Source organism: Hippocampus zosterae, chromosome 14 (assembly GCF_025434085.1).
Source record: "Hippocampus zosterae strain Florida chromosome 14, ASM2543408v3, whole genome shotgun sequence".
NCBI classification, from domain to species: Eukaryota; Metazoa; Chordata; class Actinopteri; order Syngnathiformes; family Syngnathidae; genus Hippocampus; species Hippocampus zosterae.
This window is the reverse complement of record NC_067464.1, coordinates 8,790,130-8,813,931: the sequence shown is the minus strand read 5'-3', so window position 1 is coordinate 8,813,931 and position 23,802 is coordinate 8,790,130. Positions and strand designations below refer to the sequence as shown.

Genomic DNA, 23,802 nt, shown 5'->3' with positions numbered 1-23,802 from the left:
CCATCATGGGAGGACAAGCCCCTACACGGGATGTACCACCGGACCATAACTGAAGTGGCTGATCTCAAGAAGTCCTATCAGTGGCTAGAGAGGGCTGGCCTGAAGGACAGCACAGAGGCACTCATCCTGGCTGCTCAGGAGCAGGCCTTGAGCACCAGAGCCATCGAGGCCCAGATATACCACACCAGACAAGACCCAAGGTGTAGGTTGTGCAAAGAGGCACCTGAGACGATCCAACACATAACTGCAGGGTGTAAGATGCTGGCAGGGAAAGCCTACATGGAACGCCATAACCAGGTGGCTGGCATAGTCTACCGAAACATCTGTGCGGAGTATGGACTGGAAACCCCAAGGTCAAAATGGGAAACACCTCCGAAGGTGGTGGAGAATGACAGAGCGAAGATCCTGTGGGACTTCCAGATCCAGACTGACAAGATGGTAATGGCGAACCAACCAGATATCGTGATCATAGATAAAGGGCAGAGGAAAGCCGTTGTAGTGGATGTAGCTGTCCCAAGTGATGGAAACATCAGGAAGAAGGAACATGAGAAACTCGAGAAATACCAAGGGCTCAGAGAGGAGCTGGAGAGAGCCTGGAAGGTAAAGGTGACAGTCGTGCCTGTGGTGGTCGGAGCACTCGGGGCAGTGACCCCCAAACTAGATGAGTGGTTGCAACAGATCCCGGGAACAACATCGGACATCTCAGTCCAGAAATGTGCAGTGCTGGGAACAGCAAGGATACTGCGCAGAACCCTCAAGCTTCCTGGCCTCTGGTAGAGGACCCGAGCTGAATGAGGGACGGACACCACCCGAAGGGTGAGATGAGGATTTTTTTTTTTTTTAATATATATATTTGTAGTTGTATCGTTGTGCTAATAAACATGCTTTGCATAATTAAAAATATTTGTAATATTTTTCCCTTCTGAGTTGCGAGATACTGTAAGGAACCCATTGGATGCCCCTCTGATTCTAATGTATTAGAGCACAAAAGCTTCAACCCTTTGCTGAAAAAAAAAGTACAGTATCACAAAACATTTCAAACTACTAACCGTATGATGTCCAGTATGTTCTACACACCGATTTTAAATTTGTATTTACCCGCCTAGTGTCATTCAAAACTGAATATGATTAACCTTACAAGGGCAGATTTTTGTGACTACTCCTGAAAGAACTGTTGGCTACTAACATATCAAATCTTGTGGTTGTGAGCGTACAGAATATAGCACCATACTGTAGTTCATCCTTCATAAAGAGGGTTTTGCACTAAGGAGACATTGTAACTACGCTGACAATAAAAGATTTAAGATACAGTATTATGAGCTTGATGGACTTGTTCCCAAACTTATTTATTCAAAGACTGCATAGTGCATTTATGCATAGCACAGGAAGTAATAACTAAGATGTTTCACAAACAATACGGCACTATAAACAAAGATGTGTGCAAGGCTCGAGCAGTTTCTTTATGTTATGACTGAAACAAAAACGCCCCACACGATGGGCACTTGATTGAGACAGAAAACAGCCTCCTTTGCACGGGATGAGGATAACATTTCGACAAAGACAAGTCTGCAGAGCAGCACATCGGCAAACGTGTACTCACAGTTCTGAGAAACTGAATCTCATCCTCTCCTTCCCCACCTTCAGCCATGGCTGCAAGTGAGCCCGCTCAGGCGCTGGCTCCTTTTCCTGGTCGACGTGAGCATGCAGTTAATCCACGCTCATACAGCGGCGAGACTGCCGGCCAAATCCCGGTGCTCAAGACTCCTTCACCGGTGGCCCCGGGGGGCGGGTTGGGAGGGGGGAGGACATGGAGTGTGCAGAGAGGATGCTGCTGCTCAAGATGATGCTGATGCTGGTTTGGCCGACCGTGTGGACGGCGTGGCGCGGAAACAAGGAGAAGCAGAGACAAATCAGCGACGTCGCCTTCGGATGCCAATACGGGAATATTATTATTACCTTTACAAACAACAAGGCTAACAATTAGCGGTCTTTTTTCTTTGATATTGTTGCTCTCGAAAAGCTTGCAAAATGGACCTTGGAAGCGAGCACGTTATCGCGTCAGATTCCATTTACCAGCTCAGATGAGCAACACGTCTAAAGAATCAATGTTTGGCCACAGCAGTCTGCGCGATCGTGAAACAAGAAAACGTTCTAAAACGACCCCATAACCAACAAAGATTTCAGTCATTTCAGATCACTAAAATTCATAAGTCTATGATTTAAACAATGGAAAATATAATATCGGTCCGTGATAGTGAAGTCGTGTGTGAAGACTGTTTTTCTGCTCTCAATGAAGGAGATTTCTTATTAAATCCAATGCTGCTCTCTAGTGTAAGAGTAGTGACTTACAACGCTCCAAAGAATTTCCACCCCCCGACATACTGTAATTGTTTGTCGGTTGAACTATCAGGCCTTTTCTGTTGGCGTAAAAAATGCCAGAATCACAGAGCTAAATTCGTATAGGTTTTTTCTCAATTAAATTGGATCCGTGTATTCATTTTTTGCATCCCTGTGGCAATGGAAACTGGCTGCAAACTGGCCGGATTACAGCCAATTAAAAAAAAAAGACAGTCTTTGACCAATTCTTCTCATGAAACAATTGACTATAGAATTGCTGTCTTTTAGGTGATGTTTTCATTTTATAGTCAAAGTTGCAAACTTGAATAATACATGAAACAAATATACATTGAAAGGTCATTTGATAACTCACTGAAGTTAGCAATTCCTTGTGTGTGGTTGTTCGTTTCTGAGTGCCCTGCAATTGGCTGGCAACCGGTTCAGGGTGTCCCCCGCCTACAGCCCGAAGACAGCTGGGATAGGCTCCAGGACCCCCGCCCCCCACACCCCATGCGCGACCCTAGTGAGGATAATGCGGGTTTGGAAAATTGATGGATGGATGGATAAATAAAGCATTAAAAAAATGAATCCAAATAGGTCCTGAAAGGTTCACCACCACATTTCTCCACTAGATGTCACTGTTTAGCTTTACTGTTGTAACTAAATGATGGGGACAAAAGAGAAACATAATCCACGTGTTTTCGCTACAAGCGTGTTACCTCAAATTGTAAGGAACACTGAAAGGTGGAACCATCTGACCGTAACACGTCATCATTAGCTGTCGATAGCTCCGTCGTTCTGCTTGCGAGTTGCAGTCGCACTAGCTCAAAATATTTGGAAACAGGCATTGAAAATAAACCAATCACATCACAGTTGGGAGTGCAAATCCTATTGGATCCCAGTCTTGTCAATCATCGAAGAAGAGCCCAGTAAATCCGCGGTGAGTCCTTGTGGCTGGCTGCAAGCCTCCAACACATACATGGCCAAAAAAAGCATTCATTGCAAGTGAATCGGGTAAGTAAATTTCTGCTTTGTTTCGACGAGGTGTTTCGATTTAACTTACGGTCGGTGCACTTGCACATTGCGCACTTTGCCCTTCCATTGTGGACCGCAAACTCAAGATGATGTATATTTGGTTAGGACATCAAACTGTGTTGTGTGTGCATTTTGCAGTGAATATTGCGCAATATTTCTGAATTGAATCGGCAGTTTGGTGAGCAGCGCCACAAATGAAAGACACATTATGCGAACGGTGTTAAGGAAATGCATGTAGTATTGTTTATTGCAAGGTGAAATCAACACCAAAGGACTGGGATGTACACAGGAGAGGTGCATTTTCCAAGTGTTAAAACTTGTCCATCGCTGATAAAAAACAACGTTCACGGTTTACTTCAAACGGGGAATGAAAAGAAACACGAGTAAAATGAAGATAATGTGTCATGAAACATTTACTCTATGTGCCATCTCGTTAATGTTTCAGTTTTCTCGTGGGCCATCTCGTTAATGTTTCAGTTTTCTCGTGGTGATATCATGTCAAAGGAGAAAAGGGAGGTAATGCAGGGCTTTATGATTCGACACATTAACCACTGACTTTGACCTCAGGAATATTTTTTTTTATTCACTCAATATGGCAAATTCAAAACTATATTTAATGTTCTGCTAATTATGTAACGGTCTAAAAAATGGCTGTCCATAAAAGTGTTTTTGTCTTCATGTGTTTTTCATGTATTTAGTCAAACGCATTGCTGTTTATTCTGTAACAGCGTAAGGATGGGGCATACGGTGAGCAGTCAAATCCATCGGTAGGTGGATCGCCTCCTTAGGTGAACAACATGTCACCCACCCATCATGGAGGGAACACACACTGTTTTACTTCTGTATGTGCCCATCCGTGAGCTCAGCAACACCAGCCTATATTTCCCTAAACGGACGGTCCCAAGGTTCAAGTACAAGAGTCGCACCGCTCCCTCTGCCGGGACTTGTAATGACCATGACTGTGGAAATGATGATCTCGCTGCGTCCAAACAAAGAGTCCAGTCTTCCAACTCCTTGGGCAAACCCCTCAGCTACCAGCGGGCAACAAAGACGGCTGTCGCAGAGCTCTCCTTGCTGGCTGCAGAGCACCACCAATTGCTGGTCGATCTCTTATCCTTGTGCAGGAATTGTGCCAACAAAGTCAAGATGGGTAACCAGGACGGGAAAATGCAGGATTACACCAAGGGGCAGAAGGTTGATCGTGGAGGTGAGGTTGTCTGCAGTAGCAACTTAAGTTCTCTTGAGCAAACGGCAACAAAGAGCCGAAAGATGAAGATGAAGGAAGGCAAGCGGCTCGATAGTGCAGAGTATTCCCTGTACTGTCAGATGAAGACGGGCGTTTCAAATGGAACTCCATCCTTTAATCTTCCTGCTAGGAATAGTGTAAACACAGCCTCTACAATGGATGAGACTCCTTCTACATCTTCATCTCTCCATGAGTCTCACAGTTTTTTTGTTAATCCTGTCCTGCCCATGGAGGAACCATTTCAGAATATCCGAGAGAGCTGGGATTTTATTGAGAGCAACCAGACGTTCGACTCAGACGTGGATTTCTGCAATGACTTCTCAGAGTATGACAGTGAGCAGGGTTTTGAATCAGCCTCTTGCAGTCTGATGGAAGGCCTGACCCGGAGGGAAAGCGGCACTAACCTTCGGCCTGTCAAGAAATTTCCACTGGAGCATGCGACAGTCAAGTCCACTCAGCAGCTGCAAGGTGAAGCCGACCAGAGGGAAAGAGGGGTGCGGTTGGTCGTTAAAGTGAAAGATTTGGAGGGGAAAGTACAACGTGTCAGTCATATAAGCCCGGATGGGTCAGGGTCTTCTGATTCATACCCAGGAACCAGCACACACACAAAGAAGTTTGGACAATCGAGGGAATTAAGCAGAGAGACTCATGTTAGAGTCAGCCGAGAAAAATCTGGTCACAAGCTTGCTGAGGGGCTGCGTTTGCCGCTTTCCCATCCCCATGAACTCCAACCCTTAGCTAAAGCTCGCACTAAGAGCCCATCTTCGCCTTCTCTCGCCGGAGTCTTCAACACATCCTTCCCTGCCTCCAACAGTCTCCAAAGCATGTCACCGTCCCCATCACCGAGCCCCAACCTCAACCACCGCATAGTGCTGCTCTCAGATCAAGATGTAGACCATGATCGGGACAGCAACAGCACCACGGATGAGCCCAAACTCTTCGCGGAGGTCGCTGACAAAAATGGCAACCGCCGAACCGTCGCGCATTTGGATTTGAATTTCAGCAGACGGCCGAGCAACTCCGGAAAATGGAATTCTTCTGGCAACTCCACAACCACAGGTGAGCAATTTGGAATACCCGCTTGGAACACGAGCATTTCCATCATGTAATCTGGATGTGAATGTTGACATTGAATGTTTCATCATTTTCAGGACTTTAGAAGGAGATAATCTGATTAAAACTCATTCAGTACCAGCCAATTCTGGACCAAGTCTGAAAAGACGTTTAAAAACGTCTTTGGTGGTGAATGAGTTAAATACTCTTAGTTGTGGCCTGAAGTGCTCATTTCCTCTCAGTTTTTACTCAAATTTTAGGCCATAATTTCTTTTGATCTCAGTCGAGGATGTGCCAGTGGTCTGTTTTCTTCTTTCAACAATGACATGTGACGTCCCCTACAAATTAAAAGCTACCCAGCAGAGTTATACAAAGAGCAAGGCGAGCTCTGAGAATAATTTGGTTGATGATCCCTTTTTAACTCTCTAAGCACTGCGGCCAAGTCGGAGATTAGTGTCTCTGATCAAAGGCTCAAACTTGACGCAAACCTCCACCCGACCATGGTTCTCATGAGCATTGCGCTAACTGAAGCATTGCCAATTTACTGCCAGAGGCTTCTAAACTCACAACCCCCACCCTCTCCAAAGGCCCATAGTAAGAGGAAACTGACAAAGGGTCACCGGCAGGTATGAAAAAGGATTATAATGACCTTCTTTTGTAAAACATCTTTTTGGAAATCCTTATCCCGTGTGTTTCATGCTATCTCCTGCATTTGGAGTTTCTTCACGACAGCTTTTCTTTCTATGTTCGTAGCCTGTCTTCGGTTTTTGAATTTTGGTTCCAGCACTCAGCTTCTGTCCCTATCAGTACTTAAATGAGGACTCAGAACTCAATGATGAAAAGGGTCGGAACCTCATGGTTTCGACCACTTGGGGGCAGCAGTGAAGGGCATGTTGACGTAATCTTACCTTGAAGTGTAATGGCATTTAATTTTTTTATTTTGAATTTTATTTGTTTTGATGCAACCAGTAAATATGTGAACTGATAAACTTGGTGTTACTTTCATGTTAGATTTTTGGGGGAGTGGAGGGGGGGTGCACCAGGTAAAAATGTGAACTGATTACCTTGAGACGAGACAACAAATCAAATTAAAATCGACTTAAATGCTCTAAAGAACTCGATATTCACGGCGGATTATGTTCCAAAACATTTGCCGCACAGGAGGAAAGATTATGACTTGTCGTGGGTTTAATCAAAACTATCTATCCTTAGTCCAATTAACTTGCCAGACTCTATTTAGTCCTGTCTCTCACTGTAGTCCTCCCGCTTAATACCTGACATATTTGATGTCTGTCGTCAGGCAGTTTTTTTCTGATCAGATTATCCCGTACGTTCCAGCAAGGTCACATGAATCTGAGCAGTGCAAGAGCTCCTTCTCTTCGCAAGATGTCATTCAACATAATGTGGGCTGCCTTGCAACATTGTTAGGCCACTGAGAACAAGGGTCAGCTCTTTTCAGCTGATTAAATGGACTTTGCCGACACGAGCTAAGAATGTTCCCCTTTTTTCCCATATGTCTCACGCAGCTGCAGAGAAATACAGCCCAAAGTTATCTCTCTGTAACCCCTGCAGCATCTTGGTATATCGTCATTACAACCGGATCGATTGTGTGTCTGCTCGGCTTTAAATATACATTTACCAGTGAAGCGAAATAAGGTTAACCAAATTGTCTGTGCCTGAGTTGGTAGGCTGTCAATCGCAATAAAGACACTCTTTCATATTCTTCCATTTTATGCTTCCCATTTGCCACCAGAATTGTATTTTAAATGAAAAATGACATGTGGGAGCTCTCTGGGTTAGTCTGCTTTTGATTCTCAGAGAATCAGAGACCTTTTCTCTGTCAGAGCAATCAATCAATCGGTCCGTCTTTCACAGCAAATGTGTGGTGAAACGGCAGTGAAGGCCACAAGACCAGCTCAATGATTTATAATAAGCCTTGCATTTCTCATGATTTATACAAAAGTTGATGATCCGCCATCCTGGGTAAAAGCAGTGGAGGAAAGTGGAAGCTGACACATGCTCTCAACATGCCCTATGGCCTACTTGCGTGACTTTGACTGATTATGTTATGCGTTTTATTGGACAAAATTGGGCAGCGTTGGCGAATATGTTTGAAGGTCTTACACAAAAATGAGAAGGAGTTGTAATCATCCACCCAAGACCATTTTCAATAATTTGCCACCAACATGGTTGGTATTGTTGCACAATTAAACAGGTTCTAGGTTTTGATGGTTCTACTTTTATGTTTCCTGTATCTAACTGAGCCCAATATCCATCCATCCATTTTCCGATCCACTTTATCCTCACAAGGGTCGCGGGGGGTGCTGGAGCCTATCCCAGCTGTCTTCGGGCAGTAGGCGGGGGACACCCTGAACCGGTTGCCAGCCAATTGCAGGGCACACAGAAACGAACAACCACTCGCGCTCACACTCACACTTAACTCATTCAGTACTACCCAATTCTAGACCAACTCTGAAAAGACGTTTAAAAACGTCTTTGGGAGTGAATGAGTTAAGGACAGTTTGGAGTGTTCAATCAGCCTGCCATGCATGTTTTTGGAACGTGGGAGGAAACCGGAGGACACTATATGCTTGAATTGAAAGTCTGTGTCAATTATTATCAACGTTCTTTTTTATACAGCACTTGTATTGGACCATATTACACGATACACATACTGAATCTTGTGAGTAATGCCTTATAGGTAAATTTGAAGGCTGCAGAAATCACACATGCATCCAAATTCGCTCTATTTTTAGTGTTATCGGGACCTGAATATTATTATTGATATGAATTTGCCCTACACTGTCGCAGCTAACTCAGCTTACTCCTGGCAAGCATTCGATTCAGTTCGCAGCATCCTTTGAGTAATGACCAGTCAGTGTCAAGTGACTTCAACCCTCATCCTTGACAATGCCACCCTGTCAGCACCTGACGTTCAAATGTTTCTGTGCCGTGCGAAACGCAGACAGATTTAGCCAATTTAGAGTATAACACAGCAACACCCACACGGTGTGACAGATGCTCATTTTCAATTTTATTACTTTTGTCACTTACAGCTGCACAGCAAAATAAAACTGACCTTGCCAAAGAACATGATGTACCGGTACATATGGATGGGTATGATCCAGTTTTAGTGTAATGCTCTTCCTACTTAATTGAGTCGTCTGAGAGCACCCGCTCGTCTGTACTGCGTGTTGCCGTTTATTGACAGTTTATGAGTCTGTCTCGGCAGGGAGCCAGATTAAATGACGGCAATGCCCCCCCTCCCCACCCCCACACAGGGTCGCTTAAAAGTGTGCATGTATGTATGTGCTAAATGAAGCCCTATGAATAACGTATAAAATAGCCTTTCTTTATTTCAAATGATAGTTCCTGTTTGCTCATTGCATAATGGAAACTGTTTCCAATCCGAGGTGGATAGTGGTGCCATTACAATGGTGTGTTTGTGTGTGTGTGTGCGTGTGGTCACTATAGAGCCAGACTGCAGTGTGTATGTGACAGAATTAAGGTTACACTCTGACCAGATGGAGGCAGTGTTGGCATTTTTAGGCATGTTAAATATGCTTCACTTAATCTCTCTCTCTCTCTCTCTCTCTGTGGGAATGTTATACAGTACAGCAGGGGTGTCCAAACTTTTTGCCAGGGGGGCCAGATTTTATGTGGTAAAATGTCGGGGGGCCAAAGAACAACAATATTGTTCAACAAATTTTAGTAAGCCAGTCTGTTTCACATGTCCATTTTTATTTTAATTTCAACAATCTTAAGAATTTCTTTTGGTTCATTTGAAACAGGTATATCACTTGCAACTGCTTATTCACTTGACTTTTTCTTAAACAGAAGTCTCCTGAGTGCAAATTGATTGATTTGAAACATAAAATGTATCACCATGACTTTTCAATAGTCACAAAACCTTTGACTCGAACAACAGGTAAATGAACAAGCAATACACATATCCATAACTGCAAGGATCATTTGAAATATGACATATCAGTCAATATAAACACGGAGTGATGTCTTGTTAACTCGTGAGTGATGCCCTCTAGTGTCTAAATCCCTCTTCCTCAACTGGCGGACCGCGATCCACTACCGGACCGCCGACCTCCTCTGTCCGGACCGCTGACCTCCTCTGTCCGGACCCTCGGCAAATTGTATGAAATAATAATTTATAAAGTGATTTTTACGTTATACATTTTATATTTGTGGACTATAATCTGCACATTACCGCGATCGCTTGTTAAAATTATCCGTTGTATTCTTTGCGTGCACTAACAGACGTAATGCAGAGGACCGCGGCAGCGCGACTTTGTGTGTATAATGTTTGACTCACTGGAGACCCTGGCTGAGCAGAGCATGTCGGCGATAACTATGCGATGATTGGCTCCTCTGAACTGAAGGTGTGCCCATACATATGCTTCAGCGTATACGATGCGCTGATTGGCTCCTCTGAACTGAAGGTGTGCCCATACATCGCGTCAGCGTATACGATGCGCTGATTGGCTCCTCTGAACTTAAGGTTTGCCCATACATACGCGTCAGCACGCGTCTATCCCAATACGCACGCATTCAAAATGGATGATTGTGTCAGGAAACAGACGCATGCGCGACGCTACAGTGTGCTCACAGCGTCAGCCTAGAAGATCCGCACACAGACAATTACACAAGACGAATCGCGTGAGGTTTCGATTGTGTGCAGTTATGCTCCCGTCTACCCGGGGATCTTTGCAGCTGTTTAATAGCAGAACACCGCAACATGGTAAATGGGCATCACAATGGCGTCAAATAATATTTGCATGCCTCAGACATTGCATTCACCTATAGTGGAAGCACATTCCTGTGCTCCCTTGTGTCAGTATTTAAAATGGTTCTTAACTCCTCTTCTGATATATTTTTAAAGTGATTTCAGAGGGGATGTGAAAAGGGGAATTGTACAAATGAAAAAGATATTTTTGTTTTCACGTTTAGTATTTATTTTGGTAAAATTAGTATTTTGTTTTGTTTTTGTTAAATTAAGGGAAAAAAAGACGACTACTGTTTAACAAAGTTAAAGTAAAAATGTCTTATTTCCCTAAAAGGGCTATTTCTATTATTAAGCTGGCACAACTTAACAAAATAAAAGTTACTCCCTTGAACATAACTGTGTTGAATGAAGACTGATTTCTTTCTTTTTACTTTTTTATCTACCTTATTTTCTGTCAAATTATTACTGTATATGTTTTATGTTCAATAAACAAACAATCAAGTTCCTGTGCCTCAACACAATACCTCTCATTATTTGCTGTGTACTGGCAAAGTGAAAATTTGTTATTTTCATGCACCCCATTATTGGTTGGTTGTGAGGGGTGTTGATTTGTATAAGCTTGGCCATACTAAATGGGCATATAGCCCTGCTCCCCATGACCGCCGTGCATGGGACCGGACCTTGGTCTTATTAAAAAAAAAAAAAGTGGACCGACAGCATTTCTAGTTGAGGACCACTGGTCTAAATGCTATTACTCATTTTGTGAATGCTATTACTCATTTAGTCACTAGAGGGAAGCAGTACTCTATGAAACATCAATCACCAGTCTACGAGACCTCAGTCAATGCAACACGTGTTCCATTGCGCCCAACCTGGGGGCCACACGGCACTGATTTTATGACAGGGGCCGAGGGCCGGATGAAATTCGACCGCGGGCCGGATTTGGCCCGCGGGCCGGACTTTGGACATGCCTGCAGTACAGTGTTATGAAAAATAATGTGCCCCTTTCCATATTTTTTGTACTTTGCATATTTACCACACACAAAGATTTCAGTTCATCAAACCAATTTTAATATCACACTGCGACAAACCAAGGAAATACAAAATGTTGTTTCTAAATCCCATTTTAATTTATTTGAACACAAAAAAAAATCCAACCCTACAGGTCCCTATGTTGTCCCTATGTGAAAAAGTAATTGCCCCTGAACCTAATAGCGGCTTGTGCCACCTTTTGGCAGCAATAACTGAAATCAAGCGTTTGCGATAATTGGCGATACGTCTTTCACATCCCTGTCGAGCAATTATGGCCCACACGAAACCTTAATTTTGATATTTTTTTAGCCATACAAAGGTGGATTTACTAGTGTGTTTCAAACCTGCTGCATGATCCAAGAGTGCTTGAGCTTGAGGGTGCAAACTGATTGTCAGATGTTCTCCTTCAAGATTTTCTGGTAGATAGCTTTTTAAAAAAAAATATTTTAGAATTTCTTCTAGAATTTCTTCAGATCATGACATGATGCATTTGTTTCTTGAGATCTTGTAGCCTATTTCACTTTGTCTGACAGATTTTATTTATGTAATTTCTTGATTCAACAAATGTGGTGCTCGATTGTTTCCTCTAAAATTGAACTCAGCTTTCCTAAAACTGTCACGAGTCACAGTTACTTTGTGATTTAACAAGGCAAAGGCGGGCAATTTTTCAAATACTGGGACAGGTCGTTTTCTAATTTTTTTGGGGGGGGGTCCCTTAATAAAATCACTCGTCATTAAAAACTGCATTTTCTATGTTCTTGGGTCGTGTCTATGCTAATTAGAATTGGTTTTATGAACTGAAACCATTATATGTGATATGTATGTAAAGAACACGGAAATCAGGAAGGGAGCAAATAGATTTTCACAGCACTGCATTTGCAGTGGACCACCTACTTTCAAATGTTAAAGAGCTTTGAAGAGAGTAATTGCAGTCTGTATTTGGAACTGTCCCAACACCCATTCAGCAGTCTTCACGGTGGCACTCTTTTCTCCTCTGCTCTCCAAGTGTGTGCCATGACTGAATTGAAGTCATTTGGCCTAAACTCAGATTCCAGGATTCTATTCAAAGTGACGAGCAATCCAAGTGATGGGCGACTGCAGTCATAGTGCAGTTCATCCAACCATCCATGATCTGATCCACTTCTCCTCACAAGGGTGATGGGCATGCTGGAGCAAGCGAGGGAGACCCTGAACTGGCTGCCAGCCAAATGGCAGGGCACACATAAACAAACAACAACCATTTCAACTCCCAGTCACACCTAGGAAATATATAGTGTTCAGTTAACCCGAACATGCATGTCTTTGGAATGTGGGAGGAAAACCGGAGTACCCGGATTCAAACCCGTGACCTCTGCACTGGGAGGCAGACGTGCAAGCCAGTCTACACCGTCCACACTGCAGTCCCCACATTTTATTTCAATGATACTTGATGCTCTGTTGGTCGTGTTTACAGTTTGCCACTGAAATTGTAATACAAAAATCAATCAGTTTGGAATGATAATGTGAAACATAGCAAGCCAATCACAAGTCTGAAATGAGAAAACTAGATCCTGATTAAGATGCATGTTTTTCTATTGACAGGAGTGGGCAGGCTACAGTGCATATTCTGTGTTTGCAAGGCCCACAAATTGACTTTTTTTTCTTTTTTTACACACCTAACCTGCAGATAAAATTGTATCAGCGAAAGGTGTTTTTGGAATTGTCTTTATAGGCTCACTATAGTTAACTGCTGGTGTGGCCCGTAGGAAAAGAGCTGAGTAAGTGCCGATAAAAATAGCCTCATGCCCCGAGGCTTGCAGAAAAACAGGACTCTCAATTGCTGTATCTTTGATGTTAAACGATTCCGACGCCTCCTTTCAAGCCACTTGTATTATCCACACCGGCTACACAGCACAACCTTAGTCAAGTCACATTTATTTATATAGCCCTTAATCACAACCACTCTCAAAGGACCTCGCATGCCCACAGTTGACAAATATTAACTAAATCCCTTGGTCTTGACCCCCAGTAGGACAAGGAAAAACTTCTAAAAAAAATCATCTAGGGAGAAATGAGAAACCTTGAGAATGGGCAGCAGAAGGGAGAATCCGCCTTCCAAGATGACCAGGCTGCAATGGATGCCGAGTCGGCAGCATTTGACACAATATAAAATTACAGTGTTGGAATGAATAAAAGTCAATTTAAGAAGATGAAAAAAACGGTGCAGTGGGGCGCCCTCGGAGAGGTTTGTCTCCCCCTCTGAACCTGGCCCAGTCGGTCACTGTAGAAATCTTCATTGCAGCGCCTCCGAGTGGTCGATCCAGCTCTTGTCCAGCCCAGTCGGCGCAAACAAATTGTGTAGCTCAGCAACTCGGCAACATAACACACTGCTAATTTTTCTGGGCTTGTCTGTATGTGTGTATCCCCTCCACTAGAGGACTCCCTCCTGCGTCATGATGATATTTGGATGGTCGATGCCGATGACCGTCAGGAGCCCTTGTCCCGTGTTCCCCGCCCCGATCACCTTGATTTCCTTCGCATTACACCGCCTGAGGATGACATAATTGGGGATACACCTTATTATCCCAAGCTGGGGTGCACGGTGAGAGTCCCTTAAACTTTCACATCACATTCTCCACATAGCCCTGGCATTTTTCCTTACCACATGATCGCAAATTCTTGAAATGGATTATAAGGTCAACATAGATTTTAATCTGCAGACAGATTCTATGCCAAATCTGGCTGCTAGGATTCCCTGTAACAATGAAATCACAACCGTCCAAACTACGGTGCCCATTTTGAGCAATTGTAGAACTTCCCACATGTATAGCCTTCTTCGAGCAAACATAAGTTTGAAATGTTTAATAATTTAAAAAAAAACACATGACCATGTCCTACCCAACAGAATCATTACATAACTTGTGCGATGAAGCCTCTCCTAGTTATTCAGATGGCATTTGATCAAGGTATTCATTCCTGTGGCTAATGAGGTAGATTACTTAGATGTGGTTTTGGTAGATGTGGGTATTTTATGGGTTTGTATCAGTCCGTGAAATCGAAATACTATTAGTACTTTTTGCAATCAATGCTGTTTGAGCAGGGCCTCAGAGGGGATTTAGCTCTGTGTGCGTGCGTGTGTGAGTGTGTGTGTGTGGAATACAACTTTGATTACATAACAAAATCCGCCTAAAGCCCACATTCACTGCGAGATTTTTTTTTTTCTCGGATGAAGCTCTTGAATGTCCTGAAAAGCGCCTATCAATAATACAAAATGTAATACAAACAAATTAGATCCGACGTAAACACTCATAGTTTACGTAATTAAATTTGTAAATGATAAAAATAGTGATAATGACCGATGATGAAATATTGATCTGAATTGTTTGCGCCCGATATTATTTGGGAACAAGAAAGTAATCTAGAGCAGGGGTGCCCAAATTTTTTGGATCGAAGATCTACTTTTTGATCAACTACCCTTACCGGCACGCGCACGCACACACACACACAAATTTAAGATTTACCTGCTTTATTTTATTTTTTAAATATATTTTTATAGTAAAAATGAGACTGATTAGTGTGCAGTGTATATTAACACAAAAATATATTGCTAACATGTACAAAGACACACAAATGGTTGTTTGTTTTTTTTCTTCTCGACACTCCTCGGATCTACTTGGGACCTGTCTTAGATCTACCGGTAGATCAGGATCTACCTAATGGGCACCCCTGATCTAGAGGTTTTGAAACTTTCTGTTTCATTCACCCTGATTACAGTGCCCACGTCAAAACATTTCTGTTTCGCATTCATCCATGGCTACAGATTAGTTGTTCAATCAAGCAGATTGTGGCATTCTAAAGGCAATGACCTTTTGTTGCTGAGAGCAACAAGAGGAATGCAAGTTCTCCCTGGAACTAGGAAAACAACCAGCACAATTTAGAGCGGATCAGAATCGCAAATAAGCTGAAAGTGACGTGCTTTATGAGTGCAGTTACCACGAATGGCAGTCGCGTTGAGTCACACTTCAATACCAGCGCTCTGTAACTGTTACTTGATATGTGACTTATCACAACAGGTTTATTGACGTTAGCATGCTAGCTACTCCTGTCTACAACCGCACAAGCTAAAGTTCACACGCTTTGTAACTGTTACTTGATATGTGACTTATCACAACAGGTTTATTGACGTTAACATGCTAGCTAATCCAGTCTCCAACCGCACAAGCTAAAGTTCACGCGCTCTTCAATGCAATAACTACTTGCTGCGATGCAGAGCCACTGAACTTGTATGTGCCTCTCCAGCTGAAGACACAACGCCCTTCTGTGTTTCCTACTTTGCCACACTGCCATGTTCTAAACGTGAGGTAATCAGACACCTATGGCTGGTGCTACAGGTCCCCTCCCAGAAAGGGAGGGACGTGGTGTAGTGGAAGGCGTCCACAGACTTGGTAGACCAGTGAGATTTTTTTTCTTCCCACAACCTGTAATTTCTTCTTTTTTTTTTTCTCATGCAACAGTCGCCTGGACTTTTCCTTCTCGCCAAAACAGATTGCTAAAGAGTGAACCGAAAGGAACAGCTCAGTCATGGACCGCATACTTTACGGCACCACTGAGAGAAGGATAATCCAAATCATCAACAAGGAAAATACAGCTCACCTTGTGGGAATATTTGCAATTGCTCTGTGAATGTTGAACTCTCGTCTGCTCTCCCGTCAGGATTACAACAGGATATCAATCTAGATATTGAACAGATTGACGGCACAGGAAACTTTGTCATAGCACTTTTTTTTACTGTACCGGTGCTAGTTTTTCTCTGACACAATGAGCACGTTTTGTATTCAACCTGTTTATTTGTCACACATACAGTAGAATTGTTATTGGTGCCCTCTTTTAGAAGGTAAGAGGAGATTCGTCCATACAAAGACCTTTTTGTTTCTTGCCAATGTTTGAGGTGGAATAGGCTCAGCTTTGGGACCCGCGGCTTGGACGCATATTTAGATTTTCCTTTCAATTCTGTCTATATGACACTCGAATGAGAATGGACGATTCACAGAATCTCTCTTATGACCATGGACCAAAGCCCACTCCTGGTTTATTAAATGTCTTTAACAATCTTCTCACGAGGGAGAGGTTAGGATCAGATGTGCAGCCGGCTGTGCTGACGTCTTTTAAGGAACTGTCAGATGTTGAAGAATGTCAAACTCTCAAAAGTGAAAATGCGCTGAAAGGGAGCGATGCGCTCTCTCCGGGGGATGAAGCCGCTTCCTATTCCAGAGAACAAAATGTTGACAGTGGGGAATGTCACAAGGATTCTGACAGTCCGGTTAAAGGAGAGTTGTCACACTGGTTGGACGAAGAATCAGTCCGGGTGACTCGAGTGATGACCTATAGCGACTCTGAAAATGAGGAAGAGGGGGCGGGACTTGAAAAGAAAAGCCTGTCAAAGAAGCTAATAATTGTCAGGAAGCCATCCTCACCCGAGGATAACAAGGTTCTCATGCACCGCGGTGATGAAGATGTACAGCAAAGTGCCACTGAGGCAGAGTTACATGTTCCGCAGTTTCGAACACATGGGTTGAAGGTATCACCTTTGGAATCATTTTTATCTGCAGACCGGTCCAGCCAAAGCACCGACTTTCGAACTTTCCCTATCTTATCAGCTCCCACAGAGAACACGGCTTCGATATTTAACAGAGTCGAAGCATCTAGCACAGAAGACGATGGAAGTAAACAAACCAAAGACACCGTTGAGGAAATGAACTCTTCTAAGCCCGTTGACTCCGTGATCCTAGGCCCTGATACAAAGCTTTCCCCAACATCACATCAATCCGGAACATGTGAGCAAAACTACGCCGATCCGCTTTCGAGCCAAGCGATCCCCTCCCCGAGTCTTGAAGAGCAGTCAGACCATGTCGAAAAAACAACAACATTGCTCTCCTCTGGTCTTGATCTCCAACCAAGTGCCAAATTTTCACCTCAACATTCACTTTCGTCAAAGACCTTGGATGTGTCCTCGTCCGTCTCACCCCAATCCAAGGACACATCCCACTCTTCGCCTCATTCTTTTCAGATGCCAGCTCTGTTTAGTGGCCTACGGGTGCTGAAGAAAGGAGCAATAGGGGAAGAACGAGAGACTGTGTCAGAGATCAAGCAGAGTGAGAAAGATACTGACTTGGCCTTGCTCAGTCTGAAGAAGACGGTGAACAAAACCAAGCTCCTACCTGAGCAGAAGACATCCGCTCCGACCAAAAAACACCTCGAGCCTAAACCTCTTGCAGGAAATCTGAAAAACAGTCATCACTTTAACCTTGATAAGCACAATGAAGCCAAAAGTGAAGGACAGGAAGCTGATCCAGAACTGAATAAAAATAAAGACTTTGAGACTGGAGATGAGGTGGCGAAAGATAAACCCCCACATTCAGAAATCAGGAAAACCTCTGACTTGGCGTATGATGCTTTTCGAAGTATTTTTGGCCCCAAGTCTGCCAAAAAGGAAAAAAATGAACCTGTGGATCTAGAAGCAGTGAGAAAGAAAATCAAGAATGACAAAGAAAGTCTACGATCTATTTTTGAGAGAAGCTCCAAAGCTCTGAGCAGGGAACCGAAAGCTCCTACAGAAGCTAACGTATGTCATAACCTCCCTCTATTGTTTCTTTTCATCCAACGTATTTATGATGGCAATAAAAAAAAAAACGTTCCGCTTTTTCCGGGAATATACTGACGTGATTGTATTTGCTCTGACAGACGGAGACTACGTCGCCTGCGGACAGTGAGGACCGAACTCCGGGTCGTCTGCAGGCTGTGTGGCCACCACCCAAATCCAAAGATGAGGAAGAAAAGGTCGGACTCAAGTACACCGAGGCAGGTAAAAGCCACATACTGTTATCTGTATTTACCGCGCTCCCTGTGAGCTGAGAGAATGCCGTGGCTCGAGGAAATGACACGGAATGAACTCTGATGCTGACATGTCTTTTTCGAAGACTGGATCGCGCAAGAATCAAAATGCGAAATAAAACGCGGGAAGTGTTTTGGTTTTAGGATTTGGATGCCAATATCGGGCATTTTGAAGAGCAATTTGACAGCATATTCATTGAATCACACAAATAAATCTAAGATAAGTCTTTTGCACTTCAATTGGTTCATCATCGCACTTTTGCGTGGCTGCACGCAAATCAAAATGTCAGAAATGATTGACACTGCCAAATCTATGTTTCCAATTGTCCATTGTTGGTATGATCATGCACACAATTTCATGACATCTCACATGTTGGACTATATTATTGTCACCAAAAGGGGTAACCTTTAACTCACTACAAAGCTTTACATGTTGATCATAAACAGAATACATTTAAGAGCCGAAAAAATTAATGCGGACCATTGATACTATAAGAATTGATGATGAAAATGAATGAATCCTGGTTTAGATGGGGGGGGGGCGTTCTGTCTTTACAGTTTTTATCAGAATCAGCAGATGATCTTTCTGACGTGTTTGACGTGACAACATGTTTTTAGAGCACCACTCTGTCACCTGCACGATTAAAAACAGGTTGTCCAAGTTGCAAAACCGGTCCTTCCGTCAACAATGACCCAACCCTCATACACTTAAAAAATGTGCCGAATTTGCCGACTTCGATTTCGTCAAGTGGTTGCATGAAATAAAATAAAAGATGAATTGTTTCGTAGACTATACATCTACAGTATTTGTAATGTGTCTGGATCAAGATGATATTTATTGCGACCACTTTGCGCACTAAAATTGATTATGTCCAACCAACATTTTTTGTCCGTGTGGAGATTTATCAATCGTTTGATCAAACGCAGCTGTCGAGCAAGAAATGCAACATTCTTCGTGTTCAATTACGTAGTTATCCTGTCTGTACATGTGCAAAAACACCAATAATGATGACAAATGTGTTTGCTGTGTCATCAAAATGTAGTCCGGTTGAGAAATGCACTATACTTTTTTTTCCAGAGCACCAGGCTGCCCTCCTGCAGCTCAAGAGGGAATGCAAGGAAGACTTGGAGCAAATGCATGTAAGTTATGTCACATGGCAAAGCCACCTACGGCGCTTTGTCAATACACCAGCAATAATGAGACTCAACGGTGGAAATGTACTACTCTACATGTACTCTAGAAAAAAAAACTCAACTCAAAAGAAATCAACCACTGTACTTAACATTATGAACACAGGATGGCGCCAAGTAAGCATGAAATGTTCAAGCACAGTCACACAGATCTGATACACGCCTCTCTACGCAATTTTCTTCTGAACTTCAGTCACTACATGAGGGCACGGTTTCAATTTCATTCAAGGTCGAATCCAGGCATTACCCCCAGAGAGCTTGTCGTTGGAAATATATTAACAAAATTAATGTTTTGTTTTGTACAGTGTACGACCATCCGCCAATATCGAAAAAAAATCTTCAAAAATCTTCCATGAAAAAGATGACGGGGAGGACAAAAATAAAAATAAAAATCTAAATATCTGAAAATGTTTGAAAAAATATCTGCAAATATGTGAATCCACAGGTGCCGAATTGCTGACACATTCTTGCAAGTATGGGGGGTCTTGCGAGATTATAAACTCCTTAACCACATGACCCCCCCCAACACACACAAGAGTGGACTGATGTTTTAGACATATTTTTTTTAGAATGCCAACAACTGAACAACAGCAGTTGATAAAGAAAATATGCGAATTTAAAATATAATAAGTTTTGAGATCTTGGGTTTGGTTCTTATTTAAACTGAAGCTGGATTCATAATACGATTAGTTGAAGTATACTGAAAAACAATATAGAAATAGACGAAAAGAATTCAAACTGCACCACGAAATCATTTTGAAAATGTGATCAATTGTTCAGTGCAGGTTTATTTACATGTAAATGATTGATTGTTGGGATCAACTGACGGTGTCTCAATCGAGCGCTGTGAAGTCACATACTGGTGGGAAGACGTTCAAACACCTTTGGCATTTTAAAACATTTAAATATATGATGATATAAAATCTTACAGACCATGTAGAAGGAGCTCCCAGTTACAAACCCTACTAACCAGATTTTTTTTTCACATTATTGTCACCTAATTATGTTCCGCCTTCTCTTAAAGTTAGACGGTACGCAATCGATTCATTGGCAATTTCTTCAATCAAAATCTGACCTCAGGAAGGTTTTCTGAGTCCGCCTGTTTGCAGGCTTTAATATACCCTCCTTAATAGACTGATGCCGAGACTGAGAAAAGTGTACAACAGTCAGCCCACAACAAAGAGTTGGAACGTGCCTCATGCTGTTTCGAAGTGAAACAAGTTAATAAGGAACATGTGTAAGGTTCATTGCCCAACAATTTCCTTGTTGTTTCCAGTCAATACTTTGCTTTTTCTTCTTTTTTTTTTCTTGTTTGAAATGTCAACTGTCGGTTGCTATAGATTGTCTTTGAGCAAGTCATTTATCACCCTGTGATGCACACACAGGCAAAATTCCGCTGATACTATAATATCCATTATTGTGCTTTTACAGTCTGATTTTGAGCTTGAGATCTTCCAACTTCGAGGCGAGCATGCCGTTGCATTATCAAACCTTGAAGGCATCATTGCCAAGTTGCAAAAGGACAAGACCTACAGTGTGGAGGGCAGACAGACTCGAGACGTGGCTGTGTCAACTGCTGACCACCCAACAAGTAAAACTAGCCGAACTGTGGGGATCCAGACAGACAGGGAGACGTTCATCAAGAGCCCAGAGGGTGAGGCGGGTGGTCTCGTTCAAGCAGTTAGCCAGAACATGCCGAAAAAACTTAACCTGGACTCTATCGGACTCAGTCTGGGGCTCAAAACAGCCTCGGGGCCTGCTGGACCAGCCCCGCCTCCGCCACCCCTGCCAGGCCCCTCAGGACCACTGCCACCCCCTCCACCTCCTCTGCCGGGCAATGTTGGAGGACCGCCGCCGCCGCCACCACCTTCACTCGCCGGGGGTGGCCCTCCGCCACCCCCACCGCTTCCCCCTCCCGGTCTACCTGGAGCAGGACCTCCGCCTCCTCCCCCTCCTCCGGGCAGCAACCCCCCACCACCTCCACTCATGGGGGGATTCAGTTTCAGTAAGATGTTCGAAAAGCCCCCTCGGAAGCCTGCAATTGAGCCCGCCTGTCCCATGAAGCCTCTGTACTGGACCAGGATTCAAATACATGACGATAAGTATGTGCAACGTATGAAACGTATGAATCTGTTTCACCATAACATGGATGGAATTTTCCACTCAGTAATGATAAAATATTGCGACATCATTGCTAAGTGTATTGGTCATACAAGTAGCGGCTCTTTTTAGGACAAGGAATGATACACCCTAAAAAGTGCTGAGTAGAAAGTACGGTAACCTAAATTGGGTGAAAGAGCGAGCCCAGCGCTGGGTCCAAAAGGGACTGAGCCAATCCTGAGTGATTTATTGCCAGCGCATTCATTGGCTTGAGGGTGCATGTTGGCTCAAGATTTTTATTCAACAAATGATTTTTTTTAAAACTACCCTCATATTGTGAGAAAAGGCCAGCATCAAATTGGTTACCAAGTTATCAGTGGAGTTGTAGTTAAAAATAGTAATTTTATGATCAACATTTTCCAAGAAGAAAGAAAAAGGCCCTTTCTGTCAACTTACAATGCAATCACTGTTGCTCAGGGCTCAGGTACTGACCAATTATGGCTCATCTGTTTTCTGAAGTTGAGCCGTCGTGATTGGTCGTTACCTGAGCTGTGAGCAAATGTGATGTCATTATGCCATTATTAGCTTGACTCCCCTTGAAACATTCATATCTCATCTTTTTTTTTAATGTTTAAAATTGCAATTTGTGAATTCAGGTAATTTTAACATGGCGAATTGGGGGTCTGTCCAGTACAAATTGTTCACCTCAGCACCATTCCCTTGCACTCAAGAGACTGTATTTGTAAGTGGATTATCCAGCCCATTTACTGCGGTTGTGGTTGCTGCCTCATGAGTGCCAGGCGTTCAACTTTATGAACTTGTATTTCCATGGCTGGATTAGTTGGGGGAAGCTAAATTTTGGTCCGTGCATTCTCACCGGACCAGGCACCACAGCAGCAGCTATAAATGTAGCCATAAAGTGTCGAGTTAAGGCGTATTAAAAGGGTTTAACTCTAACTGGATCAGCTGTGTGATCTTTTTTTAAATGGTGTGATGTTATGAACAGTGTGGAGTTTGAAACGTTGCCAGGTCCTCAAATTTGAAACAAAGCACAAATCTTAGCTAGCAGCTTAGACGACAGACAACTGAATGAAGGAGAACAACATTCATTCAGTCTACTCAGTAACGGAGTTGTCTGTGGAATTTTGAGACTGAATGGAACTGGGTCTCAGAACTTCGGGGAACATGTCGTCTTGGCGTGGTCAGTTAGACCCAACCCTAATTTTGCCCTCTTAGCAATTCTTGTGGACTTTAAGTCATGAGATGCCCATCAGCACTTTGTTTTGTTTTAGTAGCCAGTTAGGCAGACGAGGTTAAATCTGTCTGACAGTTCTGTTAGTGGTTATTTTTTCTTTTTTGTCTTTATGTTTATTACATACTGGCCTGATTCTAATTAAAGCCATGAGCACAATTATTATCAAACGATAACTGACACAAGAGAGTTAAAGTACTCTGACTGAGTGGATGAAATGGGCGAGGTTCTTCACTTTGTTACCTCTCTGAGTCACAGCAGACTTGGACCTCCTCCACAATGTTCATGCTTTCACGAGCCTGGCCACATTCTGGAAAAATTTGGTATATGCTTCGTTGAAGGCAGTCTAAATACTGAGAGATTTTGAGATGAGAGTCTGGATAGTCAGTACTCCAAGATGGCAACATTCGTACCCCACGGAGTCGTGTTTAGACTACTTCCAGAATTTTGGAGTAGAGAAAAAAAAACGAGAGATGAGATAGGCTAAACTCTAAAGGTAGCTACCTATCTTTATCATCTATCAAAGAAAATTGTAGTGCTGTGAAGAGATTTTAAAAAAGTGAGATTAATTATGATCTGTAATTGATTGATCTAATGAATCTATATTTTAATCTCAACTAAAAATTGCCGCAAAAACTTAAATTCTCGAGTTTATTTTGGTGGAGAGCTTTGCTATGGCTCGCTAACGCTTTCGGTGTGAATTTTAGCTGTGGCTGCACTTGCCACTGGGTGCTCTGCATTGATGTGGTAAGCTAAACTTGAGTTGATTCGGTGGTAAGCAAACTCCTTCTTACAAATTAGGCACATCACTCTCCCTTTATCAATAGTGCTGTTAGGGCGTTTTTTTGGAATGTACATTTTCCATTCAGGTAAGCCTCACCGCTGCTTACCTGGCCCTCCCAACTCAAATGGTAGCCTATCAGCTTATGCGAAACAAGCCCAAACATA

The 23,802-nt window shown here is 43.0% G+C and overlaps 3 protein-coding genes and 1 long non-coding RNA gene across 12 annotated transcripts in view; 2 read left to right on the top strand and 2 right to left on the bottom strand.

The window, feature by feature from the left end:
* The window catches only part of ryr3 (ryanodine receptor 3), an 83,707-nt gene extending 81,433 nt beyond the window's left edge, over positions 1–2,274 (bottom strand). For 7 of the 8 annotated variants that reach the window (XM_052085936.1, XM_052085939.1, XM_052085938.1 and 4 more), the window contains exon 1: positions 1,601–2,274. In XM_052085936.1, coding sequence (XP_051941896.1) covers positions 1,601–1,648 — 48 coding nt within the window. In that variant the 5' untranslated portion in view covers positions 1,649–2,274. The remainder of the gene's footprint in view (positions 1–1,600) is intronic. The other variant, XM_052085937.1, reaches the window with a different exon arrangement.
* Positions 1–23,802, top strand: part of LOC127614637 (serine protease HTRA2, mitochondrial-like) — a 221,440-nt gene that overhangs the window by 144,216 nt on the left and 53,422 nt on the right. The gene's annotated exons all lie outside the window — the stretch shown is intronic.
* LOC127614627 (formin-1-like) overlaps positions 3,233–23,802 on the top strand; it is a 51,784-nt gene continuing 31,214 nt past the window's right edge. Inside the window, exons 1-6 of one of the 2 annotated variants that reach the window (XM_052085949.1) lie at positions 3,233–3,351; positions 4,101–5,677; positions 13,856–14,022; positions 18,162–18,282; positions 19,390–19,451; positions 20,934–21,604. In XM_052085949.1, the coding sequence (XP_051941909.1) occupies positions 4,186–5,677; positions 13,856–14,022; positions 18,162–18,282; positions 19,390–19,451; positions 20,934–21,604 (2,513 nt within the window). In that variant the 5' untranslated portion in view covers positions 3,233–3,351; positions 4,101–4,185. Of the gene's footprint in view, positions 3,352–4,100; positions 5,678–13,855; positions 14,023–15,893; positions 18,043–18,161; positions 18,283–19,389; positions 19,452–20,933; positions 21,605–23,802 lie in introns of those variants that run through there. The other variant, XM_052085950.1, reaches the window with a different exon arrangement.
* LOC127614651 (uncharacterized) lies at positions 11,903–15,554 on the bottom strand. The gene is made up of 2 exons (XR_007966663.1): positions 15,414–15,554; positions 11,903–13,969 (listed from the first exon to the last, which is right to left on the bottom strand). It is a non-coding gene; the product is annotated as an uncharacterized LOC127614651 (long non-coding RNA).